This window comes from Felis catus, chromosome B4 (assembly GCF_018350175.1).
Source record: "Felis catus isolate Fca126 chromosome B4, F.catus_Fca126_mat1.0, whole genome shotgun sequence".
NCBI classification, from domain to species: Eukaryota; Metazoa; Chordata; class Mammalia; order Carnivora; family Felidae; genus Felis; species Felis catus.
In genome coordinates this window covers 23,951,950-23,975,299 of record NC_058374.1, presented here as the reverse complement: position 1 = coordinate 23,975,299, position 23,350 = coordinate 23,951,950, and the positions used below count along the sequence as shown (strand labels likewise).

Here is a 23,350-nt window from a genome sequence, read left to right as displayed (position 1 = left end):
ATAACAAGTGATGGTAAAGACGTGAAAGAACTAGAACCCTCATGAATTATTGATGAAATATCAAATGCTATAGCCTCTGTGGAAAAGAGTTTGGTGTTTCCTCTAAAAGGTAAACACAGAATGATCATATGATTCAGTAATTCCATTCATAGGTTATATCCAAAGAATTGAAATCAGCGACTCAAACAAATACTTGTACACCAATGATCATGGTAGTATTATTTACATTAGCCAAAAGGTGAAAAAAAAAAACCCAAATGTACATCAACAGAAGAACTGATAGAACAAAATGTGGCAAATACATATAATGGAATATTATTCGCAGTAAAAAGGAATAAAGCTCTGATACATGCTCCAATATGGATAAGCCTTTAAGACATTATGCTAAGTGAAATAAGCCAGATAGGAAAGGACAAACAGTGTATGATTCCGTTTATATTAGATACTTTCAAAAGACAAATTTGGAGGGGCAGAAAGTAGAAGAGAGGTTACCAGGAGGGACAGAGTTCCAGTTGGAATGATGAAAAAGTTCTGGAGCAGATAGTGATGACGGTTGCACAGCGATGTGAATGTATTTAATGCCACTGAATTGCAAGCGTAAAAATGGTAAATTACATGTTATGTATATTTACCACAATAAAAAAGTAATACATCTTCCTTTATTTCACCAACATAGGCATTAGAACATCATAATTAGCCTAATAGAATTTCATTAACAAATCAGTCACACTCTATATTAAAAGCATCTAATTTTCCAAACCAAAAATGTGCAGCTATAAAATCCCTTGTCAATTAATTGCTAATTAAAGAAAAAGAACTACTACAGCAATATAAGGGAAAACACAAACCACAGTTTGTTCGCTTTCAAAAAATGACTATCACTTTTTTCCCCCAAACTACTAAGCTCAAACAAACCATGCTAAAATTTACTAAGAATAAATCAAGCAAACAATTTTTTTTCAGAAGTGGAATATGCTGCTGTTCCTTCCAGTGTATCTTTTCTCCTCCAAATTTTTCACTTGGAAATGAATTGTGCTAACACTTGACATTATTAAGCTTTAAGGAACCATACTCTGTCTTCAGAATAGCTGATAGAAAAATATGTTACTTGTCAAATTATTTGTTTAAAACTGTAGAAGGGCGCACCTGGGTGACTCAGTCGGTCAAGCAACCGACTTCAGCTCAGGTCATGATCTCATGGCTGGTGAGTTAGAACCCCACATCCGGCTCTACTGACAGCTCAGAACCTGGAGCCTGATTGAGATTCTGTGTCTCCCTCTCTCTCTGTCCCTCCCCCGCTCATGCTCTGTCTCTCTCTCTCCTTCAAAAACAAACATTTAAAAACATGTAGAAATAATTTAAAAATATTTAACATGCAGTATCTTTTTTTAATTTAATTTATTTATTTTTGAGAGAGAAAAAGAGGCAGAGAGAGAAAGAATCCCAAGCAGGCTCAGTCAGCACAGTCAGTGCAGAGCCTGACACGGGGCACGAGCTCACAAACCATGAGATCATGACCTGAGCTGAAATCAACAGTCCAACGCTTAACAAACTGAGCCGCCCAGGTGCCCCAATATGCAGCATCTTTAAAATACTGTGTTAAAATTGCTGTTTTAGATCTCACTAGGGTCAAAATCATTCAGTTTGTTGACAGATTTAATCTTTAACCAAGGGCACAAGGACAAATGTACATAATTAGTTTTCTAAATGTTTGTGCAGAGTAAAATTTAATTTGCTCTTTGTGGTATCCTACTACAAACCTCACCTAAAAATATAATGGAATCTAGTTTGTGCTGTTCCAAATGATAAAACGTTAAACCAATCTTCAATCGATGATTATTGGTATGTAACTGCAGAGTTGGTATTTTTGGCATGGGTAAACCTCATTTAACTAAATGAACCTATAATTAGGCTTCCTGGGAGAAGCAGTGAAACTAAAGGCAAATTTCTGTATCATCTCATGTCTCCTAATATTTCATTTTAGAACAGAGAACTGTTTTCTGTTACCATTACAGTACATTTGCATGATGTCTGATATACAGGATCAGCTGTTGGATTTGATGCTGCCATCACTGTTTCTATTTTCGATCTGTGAATGTGGTTATTTCTGTCACTTCACAGAAATAGTCTAATTAAAAAAAGATGCCTAAGTTCACAAATGGTCCATTTCTAATAGATCCGTAATGAAATATAATTTCTATACTAAAAGCATTTAAGATGCTATATACTATAAATTCTGGTGGAACTGGAAGAAATAATATGGTTCACATGCTGGAGAAACAGGAAAACGAGCATAAGTCTCAGATTCTAACCTCTTTATAGGTGCATGTCTGAGTAGATGCCTTAGCCATCATTACTGCGTATCACTTCCGTCACCAGCTTGTCTCACTATTATATTACAGCACATAGCTTCCCACTCAACAGAAATATGAAGAAGAAGCTGCCATCCAATCGTCACACCTCAAAGTTGGGGTCGCCCAGTGAATACCTTTTGAAAACTCAGGAACCAACAACACTTCAGAATGTTCATGTGATGAATGTACAGTCCTCCCATTTTTCTAGATCCAGGATGGTGAAGAAATTTCATGCAGAGAACCTGCTTAGAGTCCTGCTTGATGAGAGGGGATCTGAGGCTAATTCTGGATCAAATGGGAAAGAAGACCAAATATGTCTATCACTGCCTTGTAGTGATGGCATGTGTGATGCACACTGGCTAACTCCAATCTAGATATTCTAAAGGTATCCTTGCATTACATTAAATAGCAAAGAACAGGGTATCAGGACCACATTTGTGATGCCTCTACAGAATTGATTTACCTAAGCTATATTTAAACATTAAAACTTTAGCACAGAGAGGAGCCAAGATGGTGGGACAGCATGGGAGTTTTTTGTGTCTCGCATCTATGAAATACAGCCAGATCAACACTAAACCATCCTGCATACCTAGAAAACAAATGAGGATTAACAAAACAATCTTCACAACCTGAACCACAGAACTCAGCAGGTACACACTGCAGAGAGGTGAGGTGGGGGAGAGAGAAGCCGCAGAGGGCAGGGAGCTGTTTTTGCTTGTGGAGAGAGGACGGAGATGTAGGGAGAGTACAGGAAAAGCACCCTCCCTAAAAGCAGCTGGGAGAGAAAGTGGAAAAGTGGAAACAGCTGCAGGGACTGAAATAAAAAGGGAGAAAGGAGAAGGTTTAAATTCCATTAAGACTCTATAAACAGGGGAAGTGCAGAGTCTGAAACTCCACAGCTTGATACCTGGCAGTTCTCTGGTGAGAAGGGCAAATCCCCAAGAGCACAGTGAAGTCTGGGGGGTCCCTCGGGCCACAAGGGGAGAGGCAGTTCCTCTGCTGGGAGCATATGTGGTAGAGGTTGTGTGGCCCCACCACAGGCAAAGGCCCCAGTGGACCCTGGAGAATAATCACATTAGCTGGTGCTGGAACAAGGTCATTAAGGGTGAAGCCTAGTGCTAGATTTGTGTTGAAATTTACCATAATCCCTGAAATGCTGCTGCTACACGATCACATGAACTTTTCCTGGGGTGGGCTGGCACCGAGGCACAGTCTCTGGGCATCGGCAGAAACATGGTGCCACAAACATTCCTGGGTGCGACTGGAACCCAGCCATTGCTTGGTGAGACCCTCATGCAGAGAGGCAGAATGGGACAAAGCTGCAGTCCCTCAGAAGTGAGGGGTTGGAAACACAGCCGCATGTGATATAAAACTCAGGAAGGAGATGCCACCAGGCAACCTGACAGCTTGATCACCGACAGTGTAAAAACAGGAAGTGGACAGAAGCCAGAGACAAAGGACCAGCGTGTGATTGCTGATCCAGGAGAACAGAGTTCCAATACTTGAGACTGGGTGGCTGGGTGACACCACTTTCACCCCTCCCGCGAATGCGCATACACACCTACCAGCACCGCAACAATCTACCCCAGTAAGCTAAGCAGTGCCATCTAGTGGAGAACAGAGCCATTACACTAAGCCCCACCCAACTGGGCCAACCTTGCTCTCAGGAACACCACAAGTCTCCCTGCCTGCTTAGTTTACGGACTATAAAGTGCTTCATAGTTTGAATCTTAGAGGACAATGATGTAATTTCACTCGTATTTCACTCTGCTCACTGGTCCACATATTCAATTTTTTTTCTTTTTCTTTTCTTTTTCTTGACTACAGAAAGAGAAAAAATTTATTTTTATTCTCAATTTTTATTAAAAATGTTTTTCTTTAAAAATGTTTTTAATTTTTTCTTTTTTACATTTTTGTAAATTTTTCAAATTCTATTTTACTTCCATCATTTCATTTTGTTTTATTTCATTGTGATCATTTTTTCAAATTTTCAAATGTTTTCCTTTTTTCCCCCCATTTTTTTCTCTAACTTATCAAGCCCCTTTCAACACTGAGACCAAAACACACCTAGGATCTAGCATCATATATTTGATTTGTGTGTGTGTGTGTGTGTGTGTGTGTGTGTGTGTGTGTGTTGTTTTTAATTTTTTAATTTTTTTTAATTAAAAAAATTTTTTTACCTAATTCATTCCTTTTCTTCCTTCAAAATGACAAAAGGAAGGAATTCACCCCAAAAGAAAGAGCAGGAAGAAATGACAGCCAGGGACTTAATCAACACAGATACAAGCAAGATGTCTGAACCAGAATTTACACTCACGATAATAAGAATACTAGCTGGAGTCAAAAATAGATTAGAATCCCTTCTGTGGCGATAAGAAGTAAAAGCTAGTCAGGGTGAAATAAAAAAATGCTATCACTGAGCTGCAATCACGGATGCATGCCATGCCAGCAAGAATGGATGAGGAAGAGCAGTGAATCAGCGATATAGAGGATAAACTTATAGAGAAAAATGAAGCAGAAAGAAAGAGGGAGACTAAGGCAAAAGAGCAAGATTTAAGAGTTATGTGAGCAAATCATAGCAGAAAACTTTCTTAACCTGGGGCAAGATACAGACATCAAAATCCAGGAAGCACAGAGAACTCCCATTAGATTCAACAAAACTGACCATCAACAAGGCATATCACAGTCAAACTCACAAAATACTCAGGCAGGGAAAGAATCATGAGAGCAGCAAGGGAAAAAATCCTTTACCTACAAGGGAAGACAGATAAGATTTGCAGCAGACCTATCCATAGAAACTGGACAGGCAAGAAAAGAGGGGGCAGGATATATTCAATGTGCTGAATCAGAAAAATATGCAGCCAAGAATTCTTTATCCAGCAAGTCTGTCATTCAAAGTAGAAGGAGAGATTAAAAGTTTCCCAAACAAAAATTAAAGGAGTTTGTGACCGCTAAACCAGCCCTGCAAGAAATTTTAAAGGAGATTCTCTGAGGGAAGGAAAGGTAGGTAGATAGATAGATAGATAGATAGATAGATAGATAGATAGATGCCAAAGCAAAAAAGACTAGAAAGGACCAGAGAACACCACCAGAAACTCCAACTCTACGAGCATCACAATGGCAATAAATCAATATCTTTCATTACTCACTCTAAATGTCAATGGAGTAAATCATCCATTCAAAAGACATAGGGGAACAGAATGGATAAGAAAACAAGATCTATCTATATGCTGTTTATAAGAGACCCACTTTAGACCTAAAGACACTTTCAGATTGAAAGTAAGGGGATGGAGAACCATCTATCATACTAATTTTCAACAATAGAAAGCCAGAGTAGCCATACTTACATCAGACAATCTAGACTTTAAAATAAAGACTGTAACAAGGGATGAAGAAGGGCTTTATATTATAATTAAGAGGTATATCCACCAAGAAGACCTAACAATTGTAAACATTTATGCTCCAAATGTGATAGCACACAAATATATACATCAATTAATCATAAAGATAAAGAAACTCATTGAAAATAATACCATAATAGTAGGGGACTTTAAAACCCCACTTACAGCATGGACAGATCATCTAATCAGAAAATCAACAAGAAAACAATGGCTCTGAACAACACACTGGACAAGACGGACTTAACAGATACATTCAGAACATTTCTAAAGCAGTGGAATATACATTCTTCTCCAGTGCACATGGAACATTCTCCAGAATAGATCACATACTGGGACACAAACCAGCCCTCAACAAGTACAAAAAGATCAAGATCATACCGTGCATATTTTCAGATCACAACACTATGAAACTCAAAATCAACCACAAGAAAAAATGTGGAAAGGTAACAAATACTTGGAGACTAAAGAACATCCTACTAAAGAATGAACGGGCTAACCAAGAAGTTAAAGAGGAAATTAAAAAGTACATGGAAGCCAATGAAAATGATAACACCACAGCCCAAAATCTCTGGGACACAGCAAAGGCGGTCATAAGAGGAAAGTCTATAGCAATCCAGGTCTTCCTAAAGAAGGAAGAAAGGTCTCAGATCCACAACCTAACCTTACACCTTCAAGAGCTGGAAAAATAACAGCAAAAAAAGCCCCAAACCAGCAGAAGACCGGAAATAATGAAGATTAGAGCAGAAATCAATGCTATTGAAACCAAACAAAACAGAACAGATCAATGAAACCAGAAGTTGGTTCTTTGAAACAATTAACAAAACTAATAAATCACTAGCCGGTTTGATGAATAAGAAAAAGGAAAGGACTCAAATAAAGAAATCAAGAATGAAAGAGGAGAGATCACAACCAACACAGCTGAAATAAAAACAATAATAAGAGAATATTATGAGCAATAATATGCCAATATAATGGGCAATCCAGAAGAAATGGACAAATTACTAGAAACATTTAAACTACCAAAGCTGAAACAAGAAGAAATAGAAAATTTGAACAGACCCATAACCAGTAAAGAAATCGAATTAGTAATCAAAAATCTGTCAAGAAACAAGAGTCCAGGACCAGTTGGCTTTCCATGGGAATTCTACCAAAGATTAAGAAAGAGTTAACACCTATTCTCTTGAAGCTGTCCCAAAAACTAGAAACAGAAGGAAAACTTCCAAACTCTTTCTATGAAGCCAGCATTACCTTGATTCCAAAACCAAAGACCCCACTAAAAAGGAGAACTATAGACCAATTTCCCTGATGAACATGGATGCAAAAATCCTCAACAAGGTATTAGCCAACTGGATCCAACAATACATTAAAAAAATTATTCACCATGACCAAGTGGGATTTATACCTGGGATTCAGGGCTGGCTCAATATCCACAAAACAATCAATGTGATTCATCACATTAATAAAAGAAAGGACAAGAACCACATGATCCTCTCAATAGATGCAGAGAAAACATTTGACAAAATACAGCATCCTTTCTTGATATAAAGCCACAAGAAAGTAGGGAGAGAAGGATCATACCTCAAGATCATAAAAGCCATCTGTGAAAGACCCAATGCTAATATCATCCTCAATCGGGAAAAACTGAGAGCTTTCCCCCTACGGTTAGGAACAAGACAGGGATGTCCACTGTCGTCACTGTTATTCAACACAGTATTGGAAGTCTTAGCCTCAGCAATCAGACAATACAAAGAAATACAAGGCATCCATATTGGCCAGGAGGAGGTCAAACTTTCACTCTTCACAGATGACATGATACTCTATATGGAAAACCCAAAAGATTCCACCAAAAAACTGCTAGAACTGACCCATGAATTCAGCAAAGCTGCAGGATATAAAATCAATGCACAGAAATTGGTTGCATTCCCATACACCAACAATGAAGCAGCAGAAATAGAAATCAAGGACTCGATCCCATTTACAATTGCACCAAAAACCATAAATACCTAGGAATAAATCTAACCAAAGAGGTGAAAAATCTATACACTGAAACTATAGAAAGGTTATGAAAGAAATTGAAGAAGACACAAAAAACTGGAAAAAGATTCCATGTTCCTGGATAGGAAGAACAAATATTGTTGACATGTCAATACTACCCAAAGCGATCTACATATTCAATTTCAAACAACACCAGCATTCTTCACAGAGCTAGAACAATCCTAAAATTTGTATGGAACCAGAAAAGACCCCGAATAGCCAAAGCAACCTTGAAAAAGAAAACCAAAACAGGAGGCATCACAATCCCAGACTTCAAGCTGTATTACAAAGCTGTAATCATCAAGGCAGTATGGTACTGGCACAAAACCAGACACTCAGATCAATGGAACAGAATAGAGAACCCAGAAGTGGACCCACAAACATATGGACAACTAATCTTTGACAAAGCAGGAAAGAATAAATATCCAATGAAATAAAGACAATCTCTTGAGCAAGTGGTGCTGGGAAAACTGGACAGCGACACGCAGAAAAATGAACCTGAACCTGTGTGTATACATACACACACACACACACACACACACACACACACACACACACAATGGAGTTTTACTCAGCAATCAAAAACAGTGAAATCTTGCCATTTGCAACTACATGAATGGAACTATTATGCTAAGCGAAATTAGTCAGAGAGGGACAAATATCATATGATTTCACTCATATGAGGACTTTAAGACACAGCATAGATGAACACAAGGGAAGGGAAGTAAAAATATATAAAAACAGGGAGGGGGATAAAACATAAGAGACTTTTAAATATGGAGAACAAACAGAGGAGTTTTGTGAAGGAGTTTTGTGGGGGGGATGGGCTAAATGTGTAAGGGGCATTAAGGAATCTATTCCTGAAATCATTGTTGCACTATATGCTAACTAAACTTGGATGTAAATTAAAAATAAATAAATAAATAAACTTTAGCACCATATCAGGAAAATTAACAAATAAAGCTATGAAAATTATTATATTTATTTTCTGTAAGGATGTTTATCATTCAATACATTTAACAATATTTTCTATTTAAGAATCCACAGGAAAAATATCTCTGAAGACTTAATGATAGGCATATTCAAATTTCATCTGAGTGACTGGTCAGTTTTTATCTTATGAACCCTAACTTGCTTTTTTTGTCCTCTTTTCACTGTTGCTAGAAAATCCCAGAAAGTTTTCTCTAGCAACAGGCTAAAAACAGTATACCTGCCCTCATGGAATCATTCCATATCCTAACCCCACCCTTGACTTCAACTAATTTTTTTCTACCCTTTTTTCACTGAGCCTCAATCTATTAATACTTTTAATCTTCTAGAAATTTTTATTATGGGTGCTGTTGTAAGACAAAATATAAATACATACCTACCCCACCCTAATGGGTTACTTTGGGCAACTGACAATCTCCTAGAGGCTGGGTTTTCTTTTCTATGAAAAGAGGGGTTAATTCATTCTAGTTCTCATATTTTGTCATCTTTCTAAATAAAAACCAGGAAATTAGTAACAAATTGATTTACATGACCAGCTTTTAAACTGTTACCATTGCAATAACACAACAGGGAGCATACATTCCATGACTTCATAATTGATAGTCTCTCAAGATTTTTGTAACTTTCTCATTTCTAAGGTAGAGGTTGGAACCTTCCTAGAAGGTCAATGATATAGATAAATATAAATAGTAAATAGCTATAGCTTACTTGTACACTTAACATCTGAAAAATAACAAAAAGCCACATATAAATAAATGCATAGTAAACACTTTTTAAAGATAATTATCTATATAGAAATACCTGTGTAATTGCACGTGCATATGTGAATTGGCACTTGCGGAGCTTGGGTATTCAAAACATTTTTAACTGAGACTAATTAAGTGAAACTATCCTGCCTACAGTTTAGCATTCCTTCCATTCCTTCACAGTGAAGAGTTAGCCAAAATAAGAGAATCTGTGTTTTGTTCATTTCAGCTATCTGGACAATCTATTAGGATTAGTATAAAATGATCATTTACAATTATAAAGACAGTTTAAACGAATTTATTGCCTGGAATCCCACTACTTACATCAAATAGGCATGGCTATATTTTTAAACACCTTATCTTTTAAGCTATTTTAAATGTCATACTTAGCCCCTAACATTGGAAGGAAACAGATTATTAATTTCACAAAGAGGTCTAAAATAATATAATAAATAAATGTATAATAAATATAATAAAATAATATAATAACAAAAGACAAATGTCTAGTAAGGTACTCTATATAAATTATCTCATTAAATCTTCAAAAGTATCCTGTGAGGCAATTAATAAACTCCTTCAAAAATTTTTATAATAGGGGCGCTTGGGTGGCTCAGTTAGTTGAGCATCCGACTTCAGATCAGGTCATGATCTTGCAGTCTGTGAGTATGAGCCCCACATTGGGCTCTGTTCTGACAGCTCAGAGCTTGAAGCCTACTTCAGATTCTGTATCTCTCTCTCTCTCTTTCTCTGCCCCTTCCCCACTCATGCTCTATCTCTTTCTGAAAAATGAATAAATATTAAAAAATTAATTAAAAAATTTTATAATAGCTTTATTGAGATATAAATCCTTTTACAGTGTACAAGCCAGTGGGTTGTAGTATACTGACAGATTTGTGAAAGTATCACCATAATCTACTGGACCAAAAAGAAAGAAAAGAAACCCTGAACACCTTAGCAGTAACACCCCATTCTACCCTCCTTGTATCTCTTGACAACCACTGACCTACTTCTTGTCTCTACCAATTTGCCTATTCTGGACCTTTCACATGAATGTAATCATGCGATATATGATCTTTCATGACTGTTTTCTTTCACTTAGCATGTTTTCAAGATTCATCCATGCTGTAGTGTGTCAGTACTTCACTCCTTTTTATTGACAAAAAAGTTTGCCATTTTATGGATATACCACATTTTGTTTATTCATCCATCAACGGATGAACAGTTGGGTTGTTTCCATTTTTTGGCTATTATGAATATGCTGCTATCAACACTTGTGTGAACATTTTTGTGTATACAAAGGTTTTATTTTTGTTATTAGTTTCAGCTGTACAATATAACGATTCAACAGTTCTATATTCTTCTCAATGCTCATCAAGGTTAAATGTACTCTTAATCCTCTTTATCTATTCCACTCAGGTACCTCCCTTCTGGAAACCACGAGGTTGTTCTGTGTGTGTACACACACACACACACACACGCACACACACACCACATCTTCTTTATCTATTCATCTCCAGATGGACACTTAAGTTGCTTCCATATCTTTGCTATTGTAAATAATGCTTCAATAAACATAAAGGTGCATGTATTTTTTTGAATTACTGTTTTTGTTTTTGGGGGGTAAATATCCAGTAGTGAAATTACTGGGTCATAATGATAATTCCATTTTTAATATTTTTGAGGAACATCAATACTGTTTTCCACAGAGGCTGTACCAGCTTGCATTCCCACCAATAGTTCACGAGGTCTTCTTTTTTCTCCACATCCTTGCCACTGCTTGTTATTTGTTGTGTTTTTGATTTTAGTCATTTTAGACATATGTTTTCAATTCTCCTGGGTACACACCTAGGAGTGGAATTATTGGCATATCATAACTCTATGTTTAATTTTTTTAGGGACCACTACACTGTTTATATTCCCAATAGCAATGAATGAGAGTTTCAATTTCTCCACATCCTAAACAACACTTGTTATTGTCTTTTTTATTTTTATCTATGCTAGCATGTGCTATAGGCTTGATTAGAATTTTCCTAATAACTAATGTTATTGAGCATTTTCATATGCTTATTGGCCATTTGCATATCTTCTTTGGAGAAATTTCTATTCAGATCACTTGGTCCATTTTTAATTACTATTGTCCTTTTATTATTTATATGTTCTGAGTACTAGTATAGTCTGTAAATATTTTCTGCTATTCTAGGGGTTGTCTTTTTACCTTTTTGATGATGTCCTTTGATGCACAAAAGTTTTCAATTTTGATGAAGTCCAATTTATTTATTTTTTCCTTTTGTCATGTATACTTTTGATGCTGTATCTAAGAAACCTTGCCTAACCCAGAATCATGAAGATGTATGCCTATGTTTTCTTCTAAAAAATGTTTCTTAGTTTTGGGCCTTATATTTAGGTGTATAACCCATTTTAAATTATTTTTGTATTTGGTATATTAACCCCCAATTTTTAAGTTTATTTAGTTATTTTGAGAGAGAGAGAAAGAGAGAGAGAGAGAACAAGTGGGAGAGGGGCAGAGACAGAGGGAGAAAGAGAGAATCCCAAGCAAGCTCCATGCTCTCAGTGTGGAGCCTGATACGGGGCTTGAATTCACAAACCCGTGAGATCATAACCTGAGCCGAAACCAAGAGTTGGACGCTTAACTGACTGAGCCACCCAGGCGCCCCAACCCCAATTTTATAGAGGAAGAAACTAGTTGAAGTGAGGCTAAGCAATTTTCCCAAAGTATAATGGCATTCAAGGGGCTGGACAGGATTCAAGTACGAGCAATGTTACTCTAGAGTCTGCACACTCACCCACAATATTATGCTACTTCTACATTGCACACAATGTCTTTCTCTTTTGTCAAAATAGATATAAATTTGAGATTATAAGTTGTTTATTCTTTATACTATCAGTGGGTAGGCAATGCAATGGGAAACTTGTAAGAGAGGCATCAGTATTACTTCAAAAGTAATGATCAGTTTTCTGCTTTATGCAAAAAAATGCTGTAAAGACACAAGAGAACTTTAAAAAGCAAAGCCAATATCTACATGTTATAAACATGCCATCTTTCCACTGGAAATGGTTTACTGCTTTCACAATTCTCTTCCTTTTGGTAACTGAAATCAGAAGAGAAAAGTTCACCAAATGTTTCCTTTCTTCAGTATACTAGATCTGCATTCACTGACTATATTAACCTATATCATTTCCTAAAAATATTCCCCCTTATGTCACATTCTGTGAAAACTGATTCTTCAAAAAGTGACCATCCTAAAACTAGATAACATCTAATTTATTTACTACAACTAGTTTGTAGCTATAGAAATTTCACTAAATGATACACGAAGATATCTATTCTCATGAAAACCTTATAAAGTAGCATTTCATATGACGACCCAGAGACGTTTGAAAGGTTAGTAACTTTGGAAATGTTAAGTAACATTAACATAGATCAAGACATTGGTCCATCAAGAACTATCTCAGTGTTCAACATCGCTCCTCATCAGGGAAATACAAATCAAAACCACACTCAGATATCACCTCACGCCAGTCAGAGTGGCCAAAATGAACAAATCAGGAGACTATAGATGCTGGAGAGGATGTGGAGAGATGGGAACCCTCTTGCACTGTTGGTGGGAATGCAAACTGGTGCAGCCACTCTGGAAAACAGTGTGGAGGTTCCTCAAAAAATTAAAAATAGACCTACCCTATGACCCAGCAATAGCACTGCTAGGAATTTACCCAAGGGATACAGGAGTACTGATGCATAGGGGCACTTGTACTCCAATGTTTATAGCAGCACTCTCAACAATAGCCAAATCTGTGGAAAAAGCCTAAATGTCCATCAACTGATGAATGGATAAAGAAATTGTGGTTTATATACACAATGGAGTACTATGTGGCAATGAGAAAGAATGAAATACGGCCCTTTGTAGCAATGTGGATGGAACTGGAGCGTGTGATGCTAAGTGAAATAAGCCATACAGAGAAAGACAGATACCATATGGTTTCACTCTTATGTGGATCCCGAGAAACTTAACAGAAACCCATGGGGGAGGGGAAGGAAAAAAATGTGGTTAGAGTGGGAGAGAGCCAAAGCATAAGAGACTCTTAAAAACTGAGAACAAACTGAGGGTTGATGGGGGGTGGGAGGGAGGGAAGGGTAGGTGATAGGCATTGAAGAGGGCATCTTTTGGGATGAGCACTGGGTGTTATATGGAAACCAATTTGACAATAAATTTCATATATTAAAAAAAGAACTATCTCAGACTTCTTAATATCCAATATAATATTCTACCCATTATATATCATTAACTCCATTTAGCACAGCAATCATTAATGATTATAATCAATTAAAATTTGTAAAGAACTGTTATCCCCCATGCAAATGAATTATACTACATAGAGAGATTTCAGAGTAGTTTATTAAATAGACCTTTTAATTCTACCTGCTGTGCCAGGTATAGGTTTTTTAAAAAACGGGTTGTTATCTAGGTAACAGTGGTTAGATATTTCTCAACTCCACTTGCCTGCTTCTTTATTACATATACACTTTAACACATATTTTGTTGCAAAAGAAAAACAAGTATTGGTTAAATGAAGAGCATTTTGCCCATTTGCACTTTCTGGCTAACTTAAAGCCTGATTTTAATTTGTGTTGTATGCTTCTGTTAATGAAACTGTCTATTTAAAATAACTATTAACGTCTATAACATTAACACAATGGACACCTTCTCCTAGAATCTCAATAGAGGGTTTTCTTTTATTATGTTAACTTGAGGCCTTGTAATAGATGCCATTCACAGAGAGTTGTTTTATTTTTAAAATTTCTAATGGGAACACTTTATGCTTCCAGTAAGCTTGGTTATCTAAACCAATCTGTATAACTTTGCTAACACGAAGGGGTCATTTGAATTTGGAAAAGCTGGAAACTTTAGACTTTGTGGTTTTTTTTTCCCCAATACGACAAATAAGTTTTGAAAGAAACAGAACCACAAATTCTGACAACAACACTGGCTACATATAATTCATTGGGTGACCAACTGAAGACAATTTCCCAGAAATGTTTACCCTGGACATTTTAGCATTTCCTCCACCCCTAAGAAGCATACAAATGTTTATACTATTCTTTGATTTCTCAGAACAGAACCAAAGGGCAGCCTCGCTCAAAAGTCATATAAGCCCTTTGTAGGATAATGTGCTCAAAAATAGTCGTCCATTTGCCAACGGTTAAGAGAAATAAAAATGAAATATAACAAATACCAAAAAGCTTTCTAGATATGAAAAAAAAATTAACAATACATTGGCTACTAGCAAAATAAGTTCTTCTAGAAGCCAAAGAGATAGAAAAGAGAGTTCTTCAAGGCAATAAAGTACTGAGGCTCCACACTAAATTGGGGGAAGCATTCTGTAGAAGAAAATGTTATAATAAGGTCCCATATTTTTAAACCCTACTTCTCTTAGGAAGTTAAAGAATGTAACGTTCATACTCTGGTCTAATTATATGGGAATAGGAAGACTTCTGCCAAACAGAGAGGCAACTGGGGCTTGGAAAAACTCAATTTGTTTGAAAAAAGAAGTGGTCACTTCGTAATAAAAAGGAAGTACATAACCAGGGTACCTGGGTTTACCTTTGCTTTGCGAAAGTGGTAGACCACGAGCATGCTAACGAAGTCGAGCAGCATACACAGGGCTTGGAAGGAGATGATAGCAAGTCGCAAATACTTATCCTCCTGGACAAAGCAAGGGCTGTCATCAGCACAGTAGGGGCAGCCCTCTCTGCAGGGTAGGCAGACATGGGCTTCTTCTGACACATCTTTTGCACTTCCTGCCAAAGGGTGATCCGGATCCCTTCCTGAAAGTTCCAAATAAAACCACAGTGTCATTGCACCTCTGAGATAGGTGAGATTGAGTACACAAAACACATCCTCACCTCTCCATTCCTTATCCCTTTTATTAAAGACTTTTTAGCAAGCTTCTTGCTAGGGGAGAGAGTTACTTTGCTTTTAGACTCAAACAAAATTTTTTTATCACTTTGATTTAAAAATGTCATTCAGAGTAACTGAGAAAAATTAGCAAAAGTGTAACTAAAATTCCTCAATGGCAAAGAAGAGTTTTCTGTTATATCATTATCTACCAATCACCAAATGATACTTCCTATGGCACAAATCATATTCCATAAGTATTTGTTAAAGAATTAACCAGAAGGAAGGAGAAGAGAGTTCTCTCTTTCCTGTACCAAGTCACACCCAACACTTTTGGAACTTCTTGACCTAGATGGCACAGAATCCAAAATGAGGCTTTGATTGCTCCTTAATTCAGCAGGGATCTCATCTACTAAGTTCATTAGGTCTAAATTGGATAAAATGGCACTTAACCGACAGTTGTTCAGTGTGCAATTGCCTAATGATGGTGCATCCTTTGCCCAGAGTATAATCCATACTTACAGGCTATCATGTAATTTTCCACTTTGTCTACTCATAGGACATTTCTCCACTATTAACTAACTGCCACTATTGACCCTCCCTTTACTTTTAGATTCTTATTCTCAGTTATCAAACTTAATTTAGCTCTGAAGCTCAAAAGGTAAAGATTTTAATTGTTGAGTTAACATTGACAAATATCCAGTTAATAACATAAACTAAAAAAAAAACTATTTCCAACTCCGAACTCAATATGAAAGACATTAGGGAATATATACCCGGTTTAGTATATAATATAGCGACCCAGTTTAGTGTATAACACAACCACCCTGTTCAGTATGTAACACAACCTTGATAGATTGAGGAATCTGAGAAAGAGGTTGTTCTGATTAAAATAGCATTTTAATAATATGAAGTTTAATAGAAAGTCTTTATAACTTTCAACTCTTGTTGAAGAAGGTTCATATTCTTTCTAAAATGTATTTGCTTTCCTTCCTTAATATATAAAATAGAAAAAACATAATTGAGTATTTCTTGATAATTCAGTATACAATGCTGTTTAAGAGTGACTATTCTGTTACACAGTGAAAAGTATATGAATTTAGGTATCCAGAAGATATGGTTCCCATTCCTAGGCAGCTCTGAGATATTAGGCAACTCACTTGACCACTTTGGGTCTTGGTTTCCTTATGTACAAAATGTGAATTGCTATGGGGATTAAATGAGTTAATGTATATAAATCAGAGTGCCTATTTTAACTTCTTCAAATATTGAAGATGCAAAGAGGAAGTAGAAATCGTTGGTGCCTTAAAGAAAATTACTATTGTTAAAAACAAGAAAGTTAGAAGCTTCGAAGAGCTGAGGTAAGGAGGAAGTAAATGGGAATGATAATCTCCATTTTAGAGAAGCTAACTTTGAGGTCCAACTCATTGTCCAAGAGTAATACACAACAAGAAGTGAACAATAATATAAGACTGGGGTGTGGGAGAAGGATCAGAATCAGAGAAAGAACCTACAGAGAGCTCTGGGAGTGGATAAGACAATAATTAGGTAATGTAAAGAGGGAGAATAGATATGTGCAAATTTTTACAATTTCATGAAAGAAAACAGATTTATTGGAACATACTGGAATGTGATCAAAGATGATGACTGAGGAAAGGCTATGAGGCAAAATGACTGTTTAATCCTCCGTTGACCTTTAAGATGGTGGTTCCCAAGGAACAATAAAGACTGGAACTAGGTTGTTGGGGCTTAAGGAATAAATATGTGATAAAATGGAATATTATGTCAATAAATGCTCCTTTGAATGAAAAAAAGCCAGAAAAGTTCATAGTTAGCAGGAATAATGATGAAGTAAAAAAAAAAAGGATGTTGGTTTTGTGTTTTGTTTTCTTCTATTACAGGTAAGTTCTGTAAAAGGAGGCACTGGAAAGACTGGTAAGAATAGGATGGGAGGATTGGATGTAATCAAAAGCACAGTTGGAGAAATTAACTGTAAGAATAGCTGATGGCTTTTCTCATCATCAAAGGAAAGAAGTAGAGATGGATTAAAGATTTTTTTATTTTTATTTTTTTATAGAAAGGAGAATCAGTTGAAAACTGTTGTGAAATACAGACCAAAGAAAATGTGGAAGTCAATTGTGTAGTCTTATACTTGTGAACAACTCAGGTAGAATAGGTGTTGAGAAAGAAGAAAGCCAGTCTTGAGGATGAACACATGAAAGATTCAAGCAGCACTATTATACGAGATGACTACTTGGATCACTTCGCAGAAAAAGAATCCATTTAGAGTAAGATGGTATGATTTACTAGGAGATCTAGTCAAACCAGTTTTTTTATTTTCTACAATTACCAGTAGCATAGAAACTACTGTGGAGACAGAGCAGTTAAGGAGAGAGAATAAAGAAAGGACTGTGACAGGGGCACCTGGGTGGCTCAGTTGGTTAAGCGGCCGACTTCAGCTCAGGTCATGATCTCGTGGTCCGTGGGTTCGAGCCCCGCATCGGGCTCTGTGCTGACAGCTCAGAGCCTGGAGCCTGTTTCGGATTCTGTGTCTCCCTCTCTCTGACCCTCCCCCATTCATGCTTTGTCTCTCTCTGTCTCAAAAATAAATAAATGTTTTTAAAAAAAAAAAAGGATTGTGACAGTGTCATTTTAGGGAAGGAGGAAAAGCCAATACAAGGCTGTGTGATGGACCTACAGCCTTCACTCCTTCAGGGTGGCTGGTGCTCAATCCTCCAGAGACCTCCTGAGTCTGAGTCAATCTAAGGGATGAAAGAGGAAAACATTTCTTCATCATTGATCTTAATTGATCAAGGGTAGCCTTCAGAGTCATCAACTCTTGTACATTTTTGGTTGTGCACTCACAACTTTGGAGCAGATTCCTGCATCTTGTGCCATGACTCTAGTGATACCCTAGAGTAGAACAGAAACTTAAAAGTGTGGTATGAAGTTCCAAGCTGAGGCAAAATATAATACAACTGTATTTATGCAAAGCTCTTCAAGGCTTTCAGGAAACAGAGCAATGACTGGAGTAAGAGGTAGGGCCAAGTGGCATTTGAAGGTATTAAAAACAGGTATCTAATAGAGATAAAAGCTTGAGGAATGATAGGGCACACATATCAAAAGCTACAAAGTACAAAAGTGTAGGATACTAAGAAAACAATAACTTAATTAACTCTGAGTGCAAACTGGATAGTCACGTGAATGAAGCCAGAAAGGGTTATTGTACTGAATAAGATAAAGAAAGTTGTCAAAGATTCAGATGGTCTGATGATGGTGACAAAAATGTCAAGACTGCTAATGACAAATTTGGAAGACAGAGGTCAGGATTCCCCCTTCTGACCAAGATGGAAGAATATGGATGGAATTTACCTTCATATCAGAAACAATAAAAAGAATAGACAAAATATTAAAGTTATGGTTTTATAGACTGGACATCTGGTAACAAGGGACAGTAATTCCTAACAAGTGCAAATGCCCTTCAATAAACCAAACTCTATAAATAGAATCACAACAAAAATTAAATTAGTAAAAAAATAAAGTATCTATGGAAAGTCTTTATTTTAAGCCCTTCTTAATTAAGCCCTTCTTAATCCAGTCTTTGCTTATTGCTTTAGCTAAACAGGCAGAAATTTTCTCATTTAAGTTTAAGAAGCTCTCGGCTATCAGCCAAGAAGTGTATACTATTTACTTTCTATACATATTAAACTTGAAACTTCACCCATATCTAATGGCATAATTCTCCCAGATGGTATGAGATATAGCACCTGAATTACTCAAATAAGAAAAATACAATTGACCCTGAACAACATCGGTTTGAACCTCATGGTCCACTTATGCATGGATTTTTTTCAATAAATATATTGGAAAATTTTGGGAGAATGTTGACAATTTGAAAAAAACTTGCAGATAAAAAAAACTTGCAGATAAACTGTATAGCCTAGAAATATTGACAAATTAAAGAAAAAGTTGCATATGTAATGAATGCATAAGTAGATGCCAGTCTATTTGAACATTTACTATCATAAAATATACACAAATATATTATAAAATTTAACATTTAGGGTGCTTGGGTGGTTCAGTCGGTTAAGCATCCGACTTCAGCTCAGGCCATGATCTCACGGTCCATGAGTTTGCGTCCTGTGCTGGGCTCTGTGCTGACAGCTCTGAGCCTGGAGCCTTCTTCGGATTCTCTGTCTGCCTCTCTCTCTGCTCCTCCCCCACTCTCGCTCTGTCTCTCTCTCTCTCAAAAATAAACATTAAAAGAAATTTAAATTTTTTTTAACATTTATCAAAATGTGCATATATTTACAGACAACACATGAAACCATCCCACAGTGGAGAGAAATGTAAACAAATGTAAAGATGCAGTATTAAATCATAAGTGCTTAAAATTAACTGCAGTAATAATTTTGTAGCCACCTCCTGATGCTATTGTGATGAGCTCAAGCATTGCCAGTATCTTCCTAAAACCCCAACTGTTGTTAATCATCTCTGCATGAGCATTTTGTCTCTCCAGTAAATTGTGTAGCACATAAAAAGTGACCTTTCAGGGCTCTCACATATTTTTTTACCTGTGTTTAGGGCAATACCGTAAACCTTGAATAACACCATGAGACTCATACAGAGTGCCACTAGTGATGCTAGAAGTGCCCACAATAAATTTCATATTAAAAAAATAAAAAAATAAAATAAAATAAAATCTTAAAAAAAAAAAAGAAGTGCCCACAAGAAGCAGAGAAAAGTCATGACGGTACAAGAAAAAGTTGAGTTGCTTGATATGCACCGTAGATTGAAGTCTGCAGCTGCAGTTGCCTGCCATTTCAAGATAAAAGAATCCAGAGTAAAGACAATTGAAACAAAAAAAAGAAAGAAAAAAGGAAGGAAGGAAGGAAGGAAGGAAGGAAGGAAGGAAGGAAGGAAGGAAGAAAGAGAAAAAGGAATTTGTGAAGATGTTGTTGCAGCTATGCCAGCAGGCACATCCTAAAATACATTTCAATCTCATATTGAAAATGCAGCTTTTATGTGGGTGCAGGATTGCTATAAGAAAAGTATACCTATGGACTCTAATATGTTTTGAAAAAAAAGTGAAGTCATTAAAGCAAAAGGAAGGTGAGGGATCTAAAGCTGGAGAACTTAATGCCAGCAAAGGATGGCTTGAGAATTTTAGAAAGAGGTTTGGCTTAAAAAATGTCAAGATAACAGGAGAAACAGCTTTTGCCAATTAAAAGTAGTAGATGAATTCTCAGATGCCTTTAAGAAAACCATCGAGGAGAAAGGATATCTGCCTGAACAGGTTTTTAATGCAGATGAAAATGCCCTGTTCTGGGGTGGGGGGTAAGGGTGGTTTGGGAAATGCCACAAGAGATGTTTATTAATAAGGAATAGAAGTGAGCACCAGGATTTAAGGCAGAAAAGGATAGGCTAACTCTGCTCTTCTGTGCAAATGCAGTCAGGTTTATGATCAGGACTGCCCCTATCTATACAGCTCCTTGTAGGGAAAAGATAAACACCAGCTGCCAGTCTTTTGGTTGTACAGGAAGGCCTAAACAACAAGAACCCTTTTCTCTGGATTGGTTCCATCGATGCTTTGTTCTTGAAGTTAGGAAGTTCTTTTCCAGGAAGGTACTGCCTTTTAAAGTTCTTTTGATATTGGATAATGCCCCTGGCCACCCAGAACCCTATTGACTTCAACACCAAAGGCATCAAAGGGTTCTACTTATCCTCAAACACAATGTCTATAATTCAGCCTCTAGATCAGGAGGTCATATGTATCTTTAAAGCTCATTACATGGTACTCTATGGAAATGATCATCATGGCCATGAAAGAGAACCACAACAGAGAGAATATCATAGAAGTCTATAAGGATTATGCCATTGAAGATGCCATCGTTGTTACAATGAGAGAGCCACAAAAGCCATCAAGCCCCAAAATAAATTCCTGCTGGAAAAAGAATGTGACAAATGTTATACATGACTTCATGGGATTTACAACAGAGCCACGGCAAAAAAAATGTGGGGGAGGTAAAGAGAAATTTAAGAGTGAATGGATACTATGTCAGAGGAATTAACAGAAGACCGCTTGAGGGAGATGAGTGTGGCCCAAGAAGTGCCAGATGATGAAGAAAAAGAGGAAGAAGAAGCAGTACCAGAAAACAAGTTGACATCACACAATTTGGCAGGAGCGTTCTGATTACTTAAGGACTTCTTTTAACTTCTTTTACTACAAGGACTATTATCTGATACAGGTGCTAAAAGTAACACAAATCATGGTAGAAGGATTGGTACCACATAGAAACAGAGAAGTGAAAAACAGATATATTTGTGTAAAGTGGCAGCAAGTGTGCCTGCTTCTCCTGCCTCCCCTTCCCCACCTATGCCCCCACCCCCACCAAGACAGCAAGACCAACCCCTCCCCTTCTTCCTCCACACCCAATTCAACATATAAACAATGAGGATGAAGACCTTTTTGCTGAGCTAGTTCCACTTAATTGACACTAAATAACAACCATGCCATACAGTTACTAAACTTATTTGTTGTATGTGTATGTGTCTTCATGTGAAAATCTAGTAACTGTCAAGCAAGAACTATATGAGACATTTCTGTGTCACCATCATCATCCTCACTTAAGTATTCTTTATATAGAACATCATGTGCAAGACTTGTATGGAAGTGGATAACCTATTCTTCCAAAGGCATCCAGTAAGTGATATTTAATATAAAATTAATAATGTGTTAGTTTTCTTACCATTTTATAACTTTGCTTCCAAAGAATTAACATTACGGTAGAGTCTGCCTCTCTCTCTCAATTGGAGAAACTGTGTATGAGCCTATTAAGTATTTTTTTAATGTAACAATGTTTCCAAGACAATATTATGAATATGATTGTAATACCGTATGCCGTAAACATTTTATATGATTCATCCATTAGCATACAGGGTTGGCTACCATGAAGCAAATGTATTGATTACACTAAATATTACTGCTTCTTTATCACTGCCTGAACTGTAATATCTATAAATAAATATGAATTTCTTTTCCATATTACCTTTTCATTTTTGATATCTAGTGTCAGTAATACATTTAACATCTACAGTGTTTCGTATTATATAAGAAAGGCAATATTGATGTAGGTAATAACAGATGATTCATCTCAAAAACAAATGAAATAAACTTATAGTACCAATATAGTACCCTACTGTAAATGTATTTTCTCTTATCATTTTCTTAATAACATTTTTTCTCTAGCTTGCTTTATTGTAATAATAAATTATAGCACATAATACATATACAAAATATATGTTAAACTCTAGTTTTCGTAGGACTTACAGTCAACAGTACGTTATTAGTAGTTAAGCTCTAGTTGGGGGAGTCAGGAGTCATACGTGGATTTGTGACTGTGCAGGGGGTTTGCACTCCAAATCCCTATGTTGTTTAAGGGTTGACTGCACTGCAAAGTGTTAAGTGCTCTGTATACTTGAGCTTGTTGGTTTTTATAACACAACCATGACAAGCAGTCGCAGTCACAGTCACAGTCACATTTTAACTACATTTGACAAGTTCTTCAGCTTTGTTAAATTTTCCATCATTTTTAACCAATCGAAATTTGAGAGTTTCTCTTTGCCTAGGACCAAATCTGTGGTCCACTTCTAGTAAACATAGAAAACCTAACCTTATCCCTGATTTTTTACATGACCAATATTTTACTCTTGCCCAATTTCCTCATCTTTAATTGTTATTCTGTTGCAAAGTATAATTCTGTAAGGTACTCCAAATCATTTTTGGAATGAGTATGATATAGAAAGCACTGATAAAATAGTACCTCAAGTTTTACAGAGTTTGACAGAAACAAATTATTGTTCAATTCAACAACTATTTTCTGAGTGTCAAATGATGTGTCAGGAACTGT

General features: G+C 36.6%; 1 protein-coding gene across 2 annotated transcripts in view; it reads right to left on the bottom strand.

The window, feature by feature from the left end:
* Positions 1 to 23,350, bottom strand: part of GPR158 (G protein-coupled receptor 158) — a 421,093-nt gene that overhangs the window by 177,469 nt on the left and 220,274 nt on the right. For both annotated transcript variants that reach the window (XM_011283685.3, XM_045061023.1), the window contains exon 4: positions 15,147 to 15,370. In XM_011283685.3, coding sequence (XP_011281987.3) covers positions 15,147 to 15,370 — 224 coding nt within the window. The remainder of the gene's footprint in view (positions 1 to 15,146; positions 15,371 to 23,350) is intronic.